An 18,902-nucleotide genomic window follows, 5' to 3' on the forward strand; every position below is an offset into this window, starting at 1 on the left:
GATGGATCTTAAAAGATGAGCAGGATGTTGTGCTGTAGACTTTTGGCGGTGATGAGGAAGAAAATGGAATGGTAGTATATTTCTGCAGATAGTCCATCACTGCAGATAGCTTGTCTGCAGAACAGATTGAGAAAGACATGCAAGTGAGAGAGTTAGGTAGGTATATTGAGTCGCTGATAGTTTGAATTAGTTGAAACAGAATATGTGTGTAACAGAAAATTGAAAGCAAGTTGGGATTTAATTGCATAGGATTTTGACTGCTAGACAAGATGTTGGATTTTACTCTGCATAAAGTAGGTGCTTGAAAATTATGATCAAATCTGGGGTTTAGGAATATTATTTCTGGCAGTACTGTATTGTGAATAAGAAAGAAGAGTTAGAAGTGCAGTCATGTAGATAAAAGATACTATAATGAGACTCTAAATTGAGACATGAAAATGCATAGATGGGAGAAACACTGTGGAATTGATAGGATTTGGCAAAGGAATAAAGGAATTAATAATTGTAAAGGATTCGGAGATTTTGGCTTTGCAGAATGACCCTGTGGAATCCGTTTCACCGCTCTGGGCCTCAGTCCTACATCTATAAAAAATATGGAATTAGATGATACTTAGTGCATTATAACTGTATGATTATACAGTTTTGTGCTTGAAAAGTAGTGGAGCAGGGAGGGATATTATTAGTATAACATTAATAGAATCAATATTAATTAATAATAATTAATATTAATATTATTAATGCCATTAATAAGAGAAGAAACACAGAAGAGGAGCTAACTTTGAGACTGAATTTACGACTTTTGCAGACCATATACTATTCATGAACATCACGCAGCTGACCCTGCGCATCTAGAGTTCAGGAGGAAGGTCTAGGATGCAAATACATATGTAAAGGAGCTGGGGCTTGGAAGAGAGTAACAGAATATGAAGAACAAGAGAGCGATGCACTGAACTTTGGGCATAACATTTAAAAGGAGGGTTTAGAAGGCAAGCCAGAGAGCCTAAGATTCTACATAGGTTCAGGGGGGAAAGATGGTGAATGGTGTCAAATGCTACATAGAAGTTAAGTAGCAAGAACAGTGAGAGGCTACTGGATTAGTTATCAGTGGGCTATTGGTATTCTTTGAGAGAGCAGTCTCAATGGATGGGAAGTAGATCTTAGTTAGGATCAATTAGGAGCAGATGGAGGGTTGTCACTGGCAGAGAGAATTCTTGGAGCAGGTATGTGACAAGAGGGACATACGAATCTTTGTATGGAGAAAATGGAGTAGAATTGGGAAGTGTCGGAAGAAGGCAGGTCTACAAAGCAGCCTGGATAGTGGGAAATAAGGCTGTTGGATGGGCTTTAATGGGTTCAGGGTGCTGAGGGAGGGTGTATTCCTCCAGCTTTCCTTGCCATCCAGCCATTGTGTGCTATTCTATTGAATGGTTCCAAAGAATAGTACTAACTGTAGAAGTAGTAGTAGAATTGTAGAGTTGTAGAAACCTTTCAGATGAACCCAGGTTATGAAGAAAGAGCCTTACATCATTCAGGACAAATCACAAAAGAGAAATCAGCTTCCTTACTGATCAATAACATAATACAGCAATCAAACTTCTCTCTAGTAGTTAAAAAATCCCACCATAACACATCTGCTCTCTCCTGCTTCTCTTCAAGGAAAGATGCTCCAGATACTTATAATGCATTCCACCCCCCACCCTTTTTTAGAAGTATAATGTAAAAGAACTGAAAGGAAGCAAAGGTAACTTAGAACTCCTAAATTTCACATGGTATTCAAAACAGCACTGGTAATAGCAAGCCCATTTCTGAAGCAGTAAGATATAGTCTGCTTGTACTGTTTCAGCTCAGTATCCTCTGTGATGTGTCCAAGATTTGGCCTTTATGTGTTTCCTGTCTGGACCTGACAAGGAACTAGATATGATTGCTAGACAATTATTTTCTGAATTCTGATTAGTTCGAGATCAATGAGCAACTTGCCTTTTTCAACTGGGGTAGAGTTGCTGGGTGGGTGTCAGGGGAGAGAGTTGCTATAAACTTTGTTTCATTTTGTTTTATATATATGTTTTTCTAATTGTAGAACTTGTAAGGTAATGAAGAATTACTACTAGAAAGAGATAGATAAGATAGGGAAACCTGGGATCCTGGATAATGTAGAGCCAGATTTCTGGCTATGTCTTTTCTCTGCTTCAGTTATATACCCTACCCTACCTTAAATCAGAGGCTGGGTTGGTAGGGTGCAAAGAGAAAAAAACAACAACACACACTATTGATGTTACCTCCATTTTCTAGCCATGCTTGGGATAAACTATTCATATTTCCATCAGCTTTATTCTGATTCTTTCCATACTTTATTCTGAGGATTTACCAAAAGGCAAAAAAAAAAAAAAAAAATGTCTCAGCAACTTTTTAGAACTTTCCCTAGGTGAGTGCAGAGTCCGTGCAATCACATAGTTAAGGCAGCTTTCTTCTAAATATTTTTATACAGATGAAGTAAAAGTACATTAACATCGAGTGAAAAAATGTATTAAAAATATGCATGCTTGCAAGGTATATTTGAGTGGAAAAAATGCAGATCTGTCTGTTTTGCCTAGAGAACTAGGGGTAGAAATGCAGGAAAAGAAAAAAAAGAGTGGGGTTAAAACTTGATTTTGTGTACGAATCTTAGGTCTTTTAGTACTAGCTTGTAAAGTAATTGTCCTCTTCCCTACTAACTACTCTGGGTCTCTGTAGACCTGCAATCAAGAAATGATCTATTGAAAACTCAAGTTTGACCCTGCAAAGTGCCAGAAAGAACTCTGTAATTATCATCACTGTCTCTACTTTCTCTCTTCTTATTCACTCACATCAATATCTATCTGGTTTTGTCCCTGCTTCTCTGATAAAACTGTCCTGGAAAGGGAAAGATTCCCCAGCTATTAAATCCGGTGGTGACTCCTTGGCCCTTTCCTCATTCCTGGCGTATTGGGCGTATCCAATAGTGCCAGATCCCAGGACCCTGAGATCATGACCTGAGCTGAAGGCAGAGGCTTTTAACCCACTAAGCCACCCAGGCGCCCCCCCCTTTTTAAAGAACTTATTTATTTATTTATTTGACAGAGAGAGTGAGACACACACAGAGAGAGGGAACACAAGCAGGGGGAGTGGGAGAGGGAGAGGGAGAAGCAGGCTTCCTGTCAAGCAGGGAGCCCAATGTGGGGCTCAATCCTGGAATCATGATATGAGTAGAAGGCAGACACCTAAGGACTGAGCAGGCGCCCCACTTTGGACTCTTATGTCACTGTTCTCTCTAGCCTTATTATCCATCTACTCCTCTCAGTCCCCACTGCTATTGCTATAGTTAAGTCCTCATTGTGGCATCTCACTTTGGTTTTGATGAGCATTTTCTTAATGGTCAATGATATTTAATATATTTTCATGTATTGATGGTCATTTTTGTATACTTTCTAGAGGAACATTTACCGAATTCCATAGGTACATGTTCAAGAGAAATGAAAGCATATGTCCAAACAGAAAACCTATGCCCAAGTGTTTGTTGCCCTTTTAAAAAAACTGGGGTTTTTATACTCTGAATATCAAACCTTATTGGATATATGATTTGCAAAAATTTTCTCCTGTTTTGTGCATTATCTTTTCAGTTTCTTGATGATGTCCTTTGAAGCATAAAAGTGCTTAATATTGATGATGTCCAGTTTATCTGTTTCTTCTTTTCTTGTGCTTTTGGTGGCATACTTAAGAAATCATTTGCCTCATCCAAGGTCACAAAGATTTATGCCTGTTTTCTTCTAAGAGATTTAAAGTTTAGCTATTATATTTAGGTCTTTGACCCATTTTTTTTTTTAAAGATTTTATTTATTTATTTGACAGACAGAGATCACATGTAGGCAGAGAGGCAGGCAGAGAGAGAGAGAGAGAGAGGAGGAAGCAGGCTCTCCACTGAGCAGAGAGTCCGATGCGGGGCTCGATCCCAGGACCCTGAGATCATGACCTGAGCCAAAGGCAGAGGCTTTAACCCACTGAGCCACCCAGGTGCCCCTTTGACCCATTTTATATTAATTTTTGTGTATGGTGTGAGGTAGGGAACCAAATTAATTTTTTTTTTTTTTTGCATATGGCTCTGCAGTCATCCCTGTCATCTGCTGAAGAGATTATTCTTTCCCCTCTCAATTGAGTTACTTTGGCATCTTTCCCAAAAATCAATTGACTATATGAATGTGAGGGTTTATTTCTGAACTCTGTGATATTCTATTGATCTATGTCTGTCCTCATGCCAGTATCATACTGTTGATTACCATAGCTTTGTAATAAATGTTGAAGTGTGAGTCCTCCAAATTTATTCTTTCTGTTTAAAAAGTTCACGCCTGTATTCATTTTCATTTCATTTTCTTAATTTCTGCAAAGAAGTCAGCTGGGATTTTATATTCAATCTGCAGATCAATACTGGAGAGTATTGCTGTCTTAATATTAAGATTTCTAACCCATGAATATGATAAGTCTTTTCACTTATTGGGGTTTTCTTTCTTTCAAAAATTATTTGTAGTTTTTGGAGTATGAGCTTTGTACTTTTGTTAAATTTATCCCTAAGTACTCTATTCCTTTCCATGCTATTCTAAATGGAACTGTTGATTTCATTTTTTTTTGTTTGTTCATTGTGACTGTAAAGAAATATAGCTGATTTTTATATGTTGACCTTTTATTCTTCAGCCTTGCTGAACTCATTTCTTAGTTCTAATAGTTTTTTACTGGATACCTTATGGTCTTCTATACATAAAATTATGTCTTTAATGAACACAGGTAGTTTTACTTCTTCCTTCCCAATCTTGATGTCTTTTATTTGTTTTTATCTAATTGCCTTGGCTAGGCCCCCCTGTACAATGTTGAAATGAATAAATAGAAATGGCGAGAATGTCTTGTTCCTGATCTTAGGGGGAAAGCATTCAGGTTTTCACCATTAAATACACTAGGTGTGGATTTTTTTTTTTTTAAAGTATAGTTGACACAGAGTGTTACATTAATTTCAGGTGTACAAAACAGTGATTTGATAGGTTTATATATTATGCTATGTCCACTACTAGTGTTGGTAGAGGTGTGGGTTTTTTGAAGATGCTTTTTTTTAGGTTGAGGAAGTTTCTATTTCTAATGTGTTGAGTGTTTTATCAGAAAGGGGTGTTGAATTCTGTCAAATGTCTTTTCTGTATCAGTTGAGATGATCATGTGGTCTTTGTTTTTTATTCTATTGATGTGGTAATTTGCATTATTTTTCAGATATTATATAATACTTGCATTCCTGGGTAAATGTAAATAAATATTTCTTAGATTGAATACATGATTGAGTAAATTATCTAAGGACTGGGTAAAAATTAATTCAATAAAAGAGCAGAGAAACAAGACTAGAAAATAATTTCCATTTTAAAATAGTAACTAGTCAGGAATTATGGAAACTTTGGAAGTACAGTTGTTATTGTGAAAAGATTAAAAAAAAATTTTAAGAATATAGAGTAATCTGTTTTACCACTCTTTGAATCCTCTACTTTTCCTTTAAAGTCTGGAACTAGATCTTCATAATATTCTGGATTTAACAAAATTTAATAACCTATCTCAAATATCCCTACTCTATAAAAATTACTATAATGCTTTCCTCATAGATTTGCTCAATCTTTTCTGTTTTTATCTCTCTCCCTCCCTATCTCTCTCTCTCTCTCATACACATAACCTTTTCAAGTATTGTCCTAAATAAGAGTATCACTGATATCTATCCTTCTTGGATATTTTTAAGTACTTACCCCAAAATGGTATCAATTGGGAGTATAGTGATACTTCTGATCTTCTAATCAGCTTCCACCCTTACTGCTGTTAAAGAGAAAAGATTTTCATAGGCAACCATAAGGACAGAAAAACTTACTTTTAATTATGACCCCAAGAATGATCAATATCTCAATTAACAGGGACAAGAGCTTCATCTTCTCCTGAGCAGATCCTCCTCACTGTAACACAGGCAGAACTAGGTGGCTGGCCCACAAGCTTCCTCTTTTCAGGTCGGTAGTGGGGGGTCAGGATTTGGTTGCTAAGCAACCATTTCCTTACTCTTGGACCAATGAGCTGCCAGGAAGTTCCTTTCAACTGCAATGAAGGTGGCTGCTGAAGAGAGCAGGGTATAGGGAGGGAATCTATCTATCCTGCTACTCCTCTGGTAAGAGATAAGCAGTAGCTTTGAGATAAGAGTTGGTCTCTGAAAGGAAAGAAGAAACCAGAAGTCCAATTCGTACATGTCCACAATTATGTTCAAATAATAGAGTTGCTAGAAGTTCTTATTTGTATTTTACCTTCAGCAGTGCAAACTGCACTTAAATGAAAACACAATTAAGTATATAAGCCGCTGACCTTACATCATCCTTTACTCTAAATTCTGGAGGCTATAGTGGACAAGAAACATAAGGACCAAGTCTGCTTTGGTCCCCATGTGGGTGAAAATCTTTATCCTCTGTTTGAATAAGGAACTGTTGAGGTTTTACTGGGACAAAGGCAAACAAATCCTGGTGATCAATGACTTTTTTTTGTTGTTATTGTTCAATGACTTTTTTTTTCAATGACTTTAAAAAAAAGGCATTTCATTACACTTTCATTAAAAGGTATTTAAAAACACCTTCTTCACTATCTTTAACAATATGGGCATTTCACAAGTGGGTACCCTCAAGGCTAGGATCAGAAATGAAAATTAATATTTAGGTAAAAGCACAGAAATATTAAGACTATCTAAGGAATGGAGTTAGCTGAGAAAATTATGCCAAAAATATGTTACACATTTACAGTGTATACAGGTAATTCAGAAAGAGACACACTTATTGCCTTGAATTTCCAGGTTTACTCCCTTTGTAAATTAGTTTTCCCTTGCTTTAATCTCTGTCTTCCTCTTGTAAGTACACCTGTGATTACATTTATGGTCAACCAATCATATCTGCAAAGTCCCTTCTGCCAAATGAGGTAATATTCATAGGTTCCAGGGACTAGATCCTGGAAATCGTTGAGATCATTATTCAGAACTCTCCCTAGAATGTTTTCCTTTCACCAAGGGAGTTCAAGATGGGATTTTCCCAATTTCTGTACTTTTAAAAAGTACCTAAACATAATTTAAACTCTTAAATATCATCTCTTAAGCATTCTCCAAATCATCTTTTTTTTCATTCCCCATTTGGATCCAGATGATTTTGCCTCATACTTTTACTGAAACTGAACTCACTGGACCTATCTTCCCTCTACTTTTTATTTAAAATTTTTTTGAATCCTCATTCTTTTTCTAATTCGTCACAAAAGATGAAATGCACTTTCTGTATTCTATTTTTGATTCTATCTACATTTACTCTATCTTACTCTGATATTTCTAACATTTGTCCTTCTCTCTTTTTTTTGTTTCAATCTTTTGTTACCAAAATTCTTAATTTAAACACTTCTCATTTCATATCTCAGAAATATTTTACCTTGGTTCTGGTATGCTTTCAATTACTATCTCCTCTAATTATTCTTTAGCCTCTAAACATGTAAAAAAAAAAAAAAGTCCACAATCACTACTTCTTGTTTCTCTCACTTCTTTTTCAATTGTTTTTATTTTCACTGATTTACATAGACTACAAATCCAATGATCTTTTCTCAGTTTTCATATTTGATCTCTGTGAGGTATCTGACATTTCTGACCACAAACATCTTCTTGAGAATATACTATTGGTTTCTCTTAAAACTGAATTTCAATTATTTTTCTACTTTCTTGAACACAATTTCTCAGTCATTCCATAACTCCCTCACTCATTCATTCGTTGAATAGCTACTGTATGCTAAGGATGAATGGTGGTAACTCTCTTTCAGACATTTGTTAATTTCATTTACTTCCTCTCTTAGTCTTTACATTAATTTTATGCCCTCTCCAATGTAACCTCTTTTGGTCTCACATGCTCTCCCTCAGTTTTATCAACATCTCTGTATGAATAATGCTCATTTAAAGTTTTTCTCATTCAATAATTTTTATTGAGAGCCTATTATGTGTCAGGCGTTGTACTATTCTCTGTGGGTAGTGGACATATTTCCTGTCCTTAGAGAGTCTGTAAGTCCACAGTGAAAAATAAATATTAATGAAAGAATCACTAAAATAAAAGTATAATTACAAAGTATAAATAATGCTTCATAGGAAAATAAATTAGCACTGAGAGCATATAAAAGAAAACTGTGGGTAGAGGTCAGGTGGGGTCAGAGTTAGGGAGGGCTCTGCCAGGGAACGATTTTTAACCTCAACTCTGAAGAATAAGAAAGGGTCCACTATGCAAATTGTGTCTTAGGCATAGTGGCAAACAAGTGAAAAGACCACATGGTGTGAATAAGATGTGTTCAAATAATTGAAAATCTCTATGGTTGCTATGACTGGAACCAGAGATTGAGTGGTAGTGGTGGAGCAGAACTGGTAGGCGATGGGCACTCCCCATTCTTTTTTTTTTTTTTTTAAAGATTCTATTTATTTATTTGAGAGAGAGACAGTGAGAGAGATCATGAGCGAGGAGAAGGTCAGAGAGAGAAGCAGACTCCCCGCGGAGCCGGGAGCCCGATGCGGGACTCGATTCCGTGACTCCGGGATCGCGACCTGAGCCGAAGGCAGTCGTCCAACCAACTGAGCCACCCAGGCGTCCCGGCACTCCCCATTCTTAATGATTTAGTTTTTATAAGACTGTAGTAGTCAGCTTGGGCTGCCATAATAAAATGCCATAGATTGGATGGCTTAAACAAAAGAATTTTTAAAAAAGATTTTATTTATTTATTTGACAGAGAAAGAGAGAGAGTACAAGCAGAGAGTGACAGGCAGAGGGAGAAGGAGAAGAAGGCTTCCCTCTGAGCAAGGAGGCTGTTCCAGGGCTCTATCTGAGGACTATGGGATAATGACCTGAGCTGAAGGCAGACACTTAACTGACTGAGCCATCCAGACACCCCAACTGAATTTTTTTCCCCACAATTCTGAGGACTAGAAGTCCATGATCAGGATGCTAGCAGTGTCTGGTTATGCAAAGGCTCTCTTCCTATGTTAAGTGAGAAAGATAGCCACTTTCTCACTGTGCCTTCCCACAGCAGGTGTGAGGGGTAGGTGTAGAAGGAAGGTGAAGAGATATATATTTATCTACCTCTTCTTATAAGGCCACAGTCCTACTGGATTAGGGTCCCACCCTTGTGACCTCATTTAACCTTAAGTACCTCCTAAAGACCTAATCTCCAGATATAATCCCACAGTCAACTAAGGTTTCAATATATGAATTTTGGGGGAATACAATTCAATCCAAAGCAAAGAGCACCAGAAAGTCATTGAACAATTTATGCCAGCGAGGTGACATGATCACATCTGACAAGGTAATTCCAGATGCAGGGCAGAGAATGGACATAAGAGGGACAAAAGAAGACATGGGGGCAAATTAGGAAGCTTTTTTAAAGAATCCAGTTAATTTCTTAACTGAGTTTACTGCAGTGCCATTGGAAAGGAGAGCAATAAAAAGAGTGATATAAGAGATAAAATTGAGATGATATAACAATTCATTTGAAATGAAAATGAAGTTATAAGATGTATCAGGGATGGTATTTAGAGTTGCTGATTGCTCAAGTGAAAGGGTGATGAAGCCATTCACAGAGACAGGGGACCCTGGAAGAAATCTAAATGTGGAGGAAAGATCATGAGTTCAGTGTGGTACATGATACATTTTAAGTACTTTTGAGACATTAAATATTAATATTTAATACTCCTGTATGATAATGGTATTTTGTCAGAATAATTAATACTTAATGCTGAAACAAATACCCTCTAAATACCAATGCCTTAATATAATAAAGGTTTCTTGTTTATATCATAGCCTGATGTGATACTCCTTGGATCACTGAGATATTCCTTCAAGCAGTGACTCAGGGATCCAAGCTCCTTCCTTCTTGAGACGCTGCTTCTGAGACCACCATGGAAAGAAAAGAGAGAATATGGATGAGTGTACAGAGGATTTGATGGGTAGGCCTAGAAGTGGCATACATCACTCTTGCTTTATAACCCACCCAGGATGCAGTCACTTGTCCTAACTTCAAGGGACACTGGGAAATACAGTCTTCCTAGGGGTCAAGAGAGAGAAAATTGTGTTAGTGAACATTGCTGCCACATTTACTAGGTGTTAGTCATTTCATGTGTTATTTAACTCATTTCATCCTCACACCAATCAAGGTAGATACTAAATTATCATATCCACATAATAAAAAAAGCAATGTGTAGAGACTGAGTAACTTGCCAAGGGTCACATAATCAATAACGGTGAATTCAGGATTTGAATCAAGATGGTCTAGTTTCAGGTGCCTTTGAAACAGTACGTAACACTGCCTCTTAAAGTTGATATTCAATATATGCTAGCATGTATAGGTCAAAAGTTCAAGAAGAAATTTTTGCTGAAGATAATAACTTTGGGAGTCATTGGTGTAACTCAGGGTTTCCCAATTTTGGCAATGTTGAAATTTTGGGTCAGATGATTCTTTGTTGTGGGGTTGTCCCATGCACTTTAGGATGGTTAGCAGCATCCATGACTTCTGCCCACTAGATGCCAGTAGCACTCTATTCCCAGTTGGGACAACCAAAAATGTCTCCAGACACTGCCAATGTCCCCTGCAGTGCAGAACAGCCCCTGGCTGAGAATCACTGTTACACCTGAACCATGAGTGCAGATGAAGTTATTCGAAGAAAAAGTATAAAGTGAAAAGATACAAAGGGCTAAGACTAAGTCTTAATGAACTCCAAAATGTAATGGCTGAAAATGAAGATGGGCCAGTAAAGGAAACTGAGAAGAAATGGCCATATAGGAGGAATCTCGAAAGGGTGAGAAAAATTGAAGGAAAAGAATGCTGCAGGGAGGAATATGAGGCTGAGTGTTAAATGCTGCTGAGAGATCGTGTAAGAGAAAGATTGAAAAATGTCCATTAAATAGCACATGAAGGTCATTGGCCACCTTAATAGGAGCTATTTCAGTTGGTTAATAAGGTAGAAACAAGAAAAAAGTGGACTGAAAAGCAGAAAGTGGGAAGTAAGGAAATTGACACAGCAGATACCAACAACCTTTTGAAAATGAAGGAGAAGCAGTAGCTGGAGGGTGTTGTGGAATCATAGGAGGAATTTTTTGTTTTGTTTTATTTTGTTTTTAATATGGAAGAGACTTGAGAAAGTTTGAAAGTTGATGTATGGTTCTAGTTCCTTAAGTTGACATGAAACAAAGAATAATCAGTATCATAGTGTTAGGTTCCTAAGAAAACACGGGTGGACTCTGGGTTGGAAATAGCCTCCGTCTTGTAACAAAAGGGATAGTGTCCAGTCTGATGCACTTTCCTGCAGACACTTTACATGTAGCATTTCTAAATAAGAACTTAATATATTTCTCACAAAATCTGCAACTACTCCTGGATTGCCTATTATTATTAATACTGCTATTCTCCTCTTAACTATTCCATGAAACTCTTCTTTCTGTTCCTCATCCTGTTCCCCAAATCCATTCCATTACTAATTTTTATTGATTCTACTTTTGTAATGTGTCTCGAATCAGAGCTTTTTACTTCCACTGTCAAAAAATAAGTGCATATTTTTATTACTAGCCCAAGTGTCACTTCCTTCTTGAAGACTTCGTTATTTTTCCCAGCCAAATTCACAGCATTAAAAGAAAAACAGAAGCATAGACAATGTTAAAATAAAAATTATTACCTTACTATGTCATGAATCATAGTCATGAGTGTCCTGTTACTGATAACATTTTTCTTTCTTTCTTTTTTTTTTTTTTTACAAACCTTAATAAGACCTTCCTCTTTTTTCCTTTTTTTCCCTCTTATTATTAAAAAATATGTTGCAAATATTAGCTCTTACACACCTGGCTTAAGTACTACACAGATAACATGGCAACTCCAAACGTCAGATCAATGTCGTTTCACTACATCCACCAAATCAGCCTTGTAAATGGTCTGATATTTAGAAATACAATACAGGGGCGCCTGGGTGGCTCAGTGGGTTAAGCCGCTGCCTTTGGCTCAGGTCGTGATCTCGGGGTCCTGGGATCGAGTCCCGCATCGGGCTCTCTGCTCGGCAGGAAGCCTGCTTCCCTCTCTCTCTCTGCCTGCCTCTCCGTCTACTTGTGATCTCTGTCAAATAAATAAATAACATCTTTAAAAAAAAAAAGAGAAATGCAATACATTTGGGGGAGGGAGTTGTCAAACTTCCTTTAAATTCTAGGTCACCGGGGCGCCTGGGTGGCTCAGTGGGTTGGGCCGCTGCCTTCCGCTCAGGTCATGATCTCGGGGTCCTGGGATCGAGTCCCGCATCGGGCTCTCTGCTCGGCAGGGAGGCTGCTTCCCTCTCTCTCTCTCTCTCTGCCTGCCTCTCCGTCTACTTGTGATCTCTCTCTGTCAAATAAATTAAAAAAAAAAAAAAAATTCTAGGTCACCCTACTCTTGTGGTGGACTCTATCCGAACTGGATTTTCAGAACACCAACAGATTAGTATTACCCAGAATCAAGCCAGCGCTTTAACCCAGTGCCTTGAGTTGAAGCGATTGGAGGAAAAAAAGGTAAGATGACTTGGCTCTGGTTGACACCCACTTGAATTTGCTTTGATGTAAGTTTTTGTTTCCAATATAACATTTTGGTTGCCCACTACTAAGTTCCTAAAACCCTGGTTTAGTCCAGTCTATCTTTGCTCGTTCTAAACTTCACCACACTCCAGCGAAGACTGTAATTTTTACTACAAGGTTGAGGAGCTGATTGTTTGGTGCGGAAGTATTTCCCAATCCTCTCACTTCTTCGGGTTATATTTACCCACCAAGAGAAAAGCTTCAGATTATCTGGTAAAATCCATCCAGACGGGTCAGTTGGAGTAAACGTGGACATTCGCGTTGACTGAATTCTCCTTCCACTTTCACATCCTCCAGCTCCAGACGCAGCTTTCTCCCGATGACTCTCCAGATACCTAGCGCACCTGGCCCTATAGGCCACGCCCTCAGGTTCTCAAGCGCTGAGAAGCAGGGGGAAGCTCCCGCAACCTCACGCTTCTCCCAGGCGTCCGCTCCACGCCCCGCCCCCCCAACGCGAGGCCATCTCCAGCCCCCTCGCGCCCTGGCTCCGCCCCCTCCAGCTCCCCAACGTCCTCGGCGTCTGGCCCGAGCCTGCGCCTGCGCGTGCGCCCTGGGGCCGAAGTAGGGGCGCGCGGTGACTGGAACGCGGAGAGCGGCGGACGTTGCAGCCAATGGGAGGCGTCGCTGGCTAGCGGCTGGGAGGCGGGGCCTGCGCGGGTGTTAGGTTAGCGCGAGGCGTGACCTAGTTGACAGGCTCTGAGGTGCTGCTGTGGCGGCGGCCGCGGCGCTGAGGCGGGTGGGAACCGAAGCCGAGCGCGGGCTGAGAGGAGAGGGCGGCGATTGGCGAGTGGCGCGGGACCCGGAGCCTCTTGCACTTTTTTTCCTCCCGAGTGCCCCCTCCCACCCCTCCCACTCCACACACACCCTGTTTGCCCGTGAGCCTGGGGAACTTGCAGCTTAAAGCCAGCCACCCCCACGGCAACATGTACCCCAGCAACAAGAAGAAAAAGGTGTGGAGAGAGGAGAAAGGTAACTGACCCGTCGAGTCCTGGGGGTGCGGGGGGTGGGGGTCGGGTGGGGGCGGGGGTCAGGGCTGTGTGTGCCGCGGCGCCCTCCGCCCGAGCTCCCGCCTCGCGCCCGCCGGCCGGTGCCGCCTCCCTCGCGAGTCCGTGTGTACACACGCGCACACGCGCGCACACACCTTCGTGCACGCGCCGCCCCCGGGCACCTGCAGCTCGCGCACGTGTGGGCGCACGCCCCTCTGCTGCCTGCCGCGCCCGGTCACCTTCTCCCCATGCGGGGCTGCCTTAGCCTGGCTGGTGGCTTGGATCGCCGCGCGTCAGTTCTCGGGTGCGGCACAACTTGCCCAGGTCCCCCACCCTCTCCCCGGACCCCATCTGGGACTTTCGGACTCCCGGCCAGGTTGTCCCAGGGACACGTGCCCCCCGGCGGGCACACGGGCTGCAGCTGCGCCTCCGCGCCAAGCTGACCCTCATCGGTTCACTCCTCCCCTCTGCCCCCCACCCCCCAGCTGGCAGAGTGTCCGCACCTTCGGGCGTTTACCCCTTCTCTAGGCCCCTTCTGCGCCGCAGTGTGACTTTTGAAACCTGGAACTCTAAGCGAAACTGAAAACGGGCGTCTTTTCCGTGAGGATAAATGCTTTCAGCGAAGTCTGAATGGGCTTTTCTCTGCAGTGTGTTTCTGTGTATTTCATGCCCTTTTGTAACCAGAAGTTGCTCAGTGTAAGATTGTGAAGCTGATATTACTCTCTGTGAATGCATCTACCCCTGAAATTTGTGCATATTAAAGGTTATCCAGATCAGCTAGATTGACGGTGGCACTGATTCCTGTAAGAAGACACAGAAGTGTACCATCCAGTCCTGTCCCCACCCCCCTTTTTCTCTGGCATTATAGTTAGATAATATTCCGACATAAAACTTTAGTCTCTGGCGTTTTTTCTTTCATTCTTTTCACACTTTTCTGTTCTTTAGTTTTTTACAGAAGTGTAGCAGATACTTGCATTGCTACTGCTAACATAGACTAAACTTGTGTGTCCAGAGTGAAGTCAGGTGAGGGTAGTGCAGATCTCTCCGAAGTACCTATTTTCTTCATATTAGAAGGATAATGGGGTGACTAGGTTGAGAGTTGATTTCCTTGATAATAGCTCTTTAAAACCTGTAGATTCTTTTCGCAAGTCCTGGCCTTTATAAACTCTAAGGCCAAACAGTGGACATAAGAAAGAATGTATGTGGAAAATAATCCTTTATATAGGGCCCACTTCAATGCAGAAGGAAAGGGATGGGGAGGGGGTTTTATTTTTTCAAATGAACTCCTGGGAAGATCTAAAATGGCTTTTAAAAATATTGAAAGATTAGGTTGTATGTCATTTAATTATGTCTTAATGATTATGGGCTTATATCGAACTAAAAATTCTGTTGAGAATAATAGCCTGGTATATAAAAAGTAGTATCAAATAATCTTTGTTTTTGCAGTGTCAGTTACTTTAGTTTCAGCACATTTCCAATTTTTTTTCCAACAATTTTCTTTGTAAGCATTGAAAGATCCTCTGCCCATTTTTCTTGATGGTCTTGAAATGTTAGTTTTGTATTGATAATAAGGCAAAATAATGGAAGTCAAGATTGTTTTCAATTTCTGATTCACTGATGAAATTATGGTAATTGTTTAAGAAGTATTTTTCTGTCATAATGTTCCTAAAGTGACAATGTTATAATGGTCCTTCATTTAACATCTACACATTTGGACTGTGGCAAGCAGGCATTTTAGAATCTTTAATGTCTTGAGTTTTTGATATTTTGCTTCTAACAATAGGGGAAAACATAACCAAATTAAATTTTTTCAAGTATAAGAAGCAAGTGCACAATTAAAGAGGGTATTTAACAAATTAAATATGTCTTGTCTAAAACTAACCTTATTTTTGCATGGAGTTTAATGGTTAAGGAAAAACTTAAACTGTGATTTGAAGACTTTAGTGTATGTCTCAGTGTATCAGGATGTCTGTTTTTGAATATTTAATATTTAAAAGTATGTATTATACCATCAAGAGAGAACTAAAGGGGCGCCTGGATGGCTCAGTGGGTTAAAGCCTCTGCCTTCGTCTCATATCATGATCCTAAGGTCCTGGGATCAAGCCCCACATCGGGCTCTCTGCTCAGCGGGGAGCCTGCTTCCCCCCCCTTCTCTCTGCCTGCCTCTCTGCCTACTTGTGATCTCTGTCAAATAAATAAATAAAATCTTTTAAAAAAAAAAAAGAGAGAACTAAGGATTTCTAATACAGTGGTTAGTATTAAAGAAGCTAATGGGATGCATGACCTTTTTTCTTTCATTGCACTGGTGAGGATTTTATTGTATTTTTGCAGCTGTTACTTAAGTCTGAAGGAAGGCTTATCCTCCTCATTGAAATGTCTGGCATTCTGTAAACACACTTTATCTCAGTATGCCATCTAATAGTAGGTCTGTCTACTTATATGCTTGGTTCATAGAGCAGATTCATTCTAAAGGGGAAGCATTCTTTCAGGAAAAGTTTTGTGTAATGCCGAAGAAACTGTATAGATGTTTGTGGTCCTTAGTATGTTTCCATTGTTTAAACAAGTAACAAAGGACTTAAGTCCACATATGTTAAGTGAACATTATTAATGTATTATTTTGAGCCCTAATTTAAAACCACTTAATGTGTATTATAATTTGAAGTACTGGAACGTAAATCACCTCTCTGTTTTACCTTATTTTCTTATTATTGATCTTGTTTCTTTTCTAAGTGTCCATACTTAATGTTTCTATAAATATAAAGGCCAGGTTGCATTTCTATATTACCTTCTGACATTTACTAAAACTACAAGTTGCTTCATAATATCTTTCAACCTAATTACTGATCTTGCAATATGTCTATATTAGTGATCTGAACTCTTGTAATAGTGCTTTGGAAAGTGCTAGTCATCCCTTTTCCTCCTTTGATTGAGTATACCAAATTTACCATTTCCTTCAAGCTTCCTATTCTATCAGGACCCCCTCCTCCTATATTAAATACATGACATTTCCTTTTAATTCATTTAGAAAATGTATGTCATATAACATGAACAGCCCTAGCATTTTCCTCTGTCCATTTCTTTATATGTCCTTTGTCCTTTCAGCCTTATTCTTACCTTAATGGAAGCACTTTCTTTTTTCCTTCCTTCCTTCCTTTTTTTTTTTTTTTTTTTTTTTTTTTGCTGTCATTTATTCCCTTTTGGATATATTTAGTTTGTCAATGTCTTTAGGTTCCCCTCCTCAGCCTATAATGATACTTGAGTCTCTAACATAAAATACCCTTCTTTCCAAAGGGCTTCATCCTGGAGTTGCTGTTCTCCCTTCTTTTCCCTCAGTTTCCTTGTAGTCATCCTGGATCTCAACTGTACTCTAGTGAAACTAATGTTTCTAAATCCACTCAGTAGTAACAGTGATGGTACCAATATAAAAAGAGTTACTATTTGAGTCCTGTTTGTGTGCATAGCACTATTCTAAGTACAATAGTCTCCCCTCATTTATGGGGATACGTTCCAAGGCACCCAGTGGATGCTTAAGACTGTGTATAGTACTGAACACTATATATGCTGTTTTTTTCCTTCTGCGTGTGTATGTGTGTATACACATATATCTATGATAAAGTTCAATTTATAAATTAGGCACAGTAACATATTAACAGTAACTAATAATGAAACAGAATAATAATGACTATATACTGTAATAAAAGTTATGTGAATGTGGCATCAGAATATTTTATTGTACTGTACTCATCCTTTTTGTGATGATGTGAGATGATAAAACGCCTGTGTGATGAGATGAAGTGAGGTGAATGACATGACATCGTGTTAGGTTACTACTGACTCTGTGACAATATGCCAAAGAGAGGATGATCTTCTTCCCAACTGCAGTTGACTATGGGTAACTACAACTATGGAAAGCAGAACTGCAGATAAGGGGGATTACTGTATCTTACATGGGTTATCTCATTTAATTTTCACAACAGTTCTGTGAGGTAGTATACTGTAGGGTCAAGAGCTTTGAAGATTTGTCTGATTTGAATCTTACTTGTATTGTTTACTACCTGTAGAACATTAGGTATGTTACACAACCTCTCTGGCTTAATTGCTTCATCTATAAATTGTGTATAATACCTACCTCAGAAAAACTGAGACATTAAGAGATTAGGTAACCCAAGATCACATAGATTTGCATGGTTGGGGATTAGAATCCAGACAGCTCTGTTAACCACTTTGCTTTCTTTTCAGTGCTGTTGGTGATCCAGTTGATAAAACCAGTGGCTTATTAATTTTTATTCTTCCTGATCTTTCTATAGCAGTTGACAGTATTTCCCTTCTTCTACTTATTTTATATTTTAAGTTCAATTAACATATAGTGTATTATTTCAGTTTCAGTGATTCATCAGGCTTATATAAGACCCAGTGCTGCTCCTTATATCACTTGCCTTCCTTAATGTCCATCGCCCAGTTATCCCATACCCCCAATCCCCATCTTACTAAAATTCTTCTGTCTGCTGGTTTCTACATCATTGGCACTTTGATTCACCTTATACCTCCAGTGACATCTAAGTTTTATTTCATTTTCCCCCTCTTTGTGTCTACCCCTTATTTATTTATTTTTTTTTTTTTGAGGTTTGATCATATCCCTTACCTTTTCCTGTGAACTTCCTTTAGGACCAGAAGTTTCAGTTGTAATTTCCAAAATCTCCAGGCTAGCTAGATCTCTTTCCTGATTTCCAGATTCTTGGATTTCAACTTGGATTTCAGTACAGTGTTAACCCTTGAATACTGTAGTATTGTGATTTGATTATATTACATTTGGTTAAAATACTTTATTATTATTATTACTTCCTAATGTGGCTGAAGAAAAGCCAGTTCTAGGAGCAGGGAAAAATGTTGGCTTCCCATTTCCTGTTCTATTGTACTTAAATTAATACATTCTGCAGTTTATTTCTGAAAAGAATCTTTTTTTTTTTTTTAAAGATTTTATTTATTTATTTGACAGAGAGAGGCACAGCGAGGAGAGGGAGGGAGCACAAGCAGGGGCAATGGGAGAGAGAGAAGATGTAGGTCTTGATCCCAGGACTCTGGGGTCATGACCTGAAGGGAAGGCAGATGCTTAATGACTGAGCCACCTAGGCGCCCCTGGAAAGAATCTTTGAAAGTGATTATTTTATGAGGGTTAGATACCTACAACTAGTTACTCTCCTTAAATCCATTCATTTTTGTACTGTGCTTAAAGACAGTCGGAGAGAGAACAACTGTCATT

At 39.3% G+C, this 18,902-nt stretch overlaps 2 protein-coding genes across 2 annotated transcripts in view; one reads left to right on the plus strand and one right to left on the minus strand.

The window, feature by feature from the left end:
* LOC111141898 (SEL1L2 ERAD E3 ligase adaptor subunit) overlaps positions 1–12,912 on the minus strand; it is a 114,832-nt gene extending 101,920 nt beyond the window's left edge. Inside the window, exons 1-2 of the mRNA XM_022494729.1 lie at positions 12,739–12,912; positions 6,082–6,226 (exon numbers count right to left, since the gene is read on the minus strand). Coding sequence (XP_022350437.1) covers positions 6,082–6,226; positions 12,739–12,912 — 319 coding nt within the window. The remainder of the gene's footprint in view (positions 1–6,081; positions 6,227–12,738) is intronic.
* A 473-nt stretch (positions 12,913–13,385) lies between these two features.
* LOC111141568 (MACRO domain containing 2) overlaps positions 13,386–18,902 on the plus strand; it is a 1,949,692-nt gene continuing 1,944,175 nt past the window's right edge. The window contains exon 1 of the mRNA XM_022494211.1: positions 13,386–13,625. Coding sequence (XP_022349919.1) covers positions 13,580–13,625 — 46 coding nt within the window. The 5' untranslated portion in view covers positions 13,386–13,579. The remainder of the gene's footprint in view (positions 13,626–18,902) is intronic.

The sequence above is a fragment of the Enhydra lutris genome, unplaced genomic scaffold (genome assembly GCF_002288905.1).
Source record: "Enhydra lutris kenyoni isolate GAN:26980312 unplaced genomic scaffold, ASM228890v2 scaffoldscaffold6, whole genome shotgun sequence".
NCBI lineage: Eukaryota > Metazoa > Chordata > Mammalia > Carnivora > Mustelidae > Enhydra > Enhydra lutris.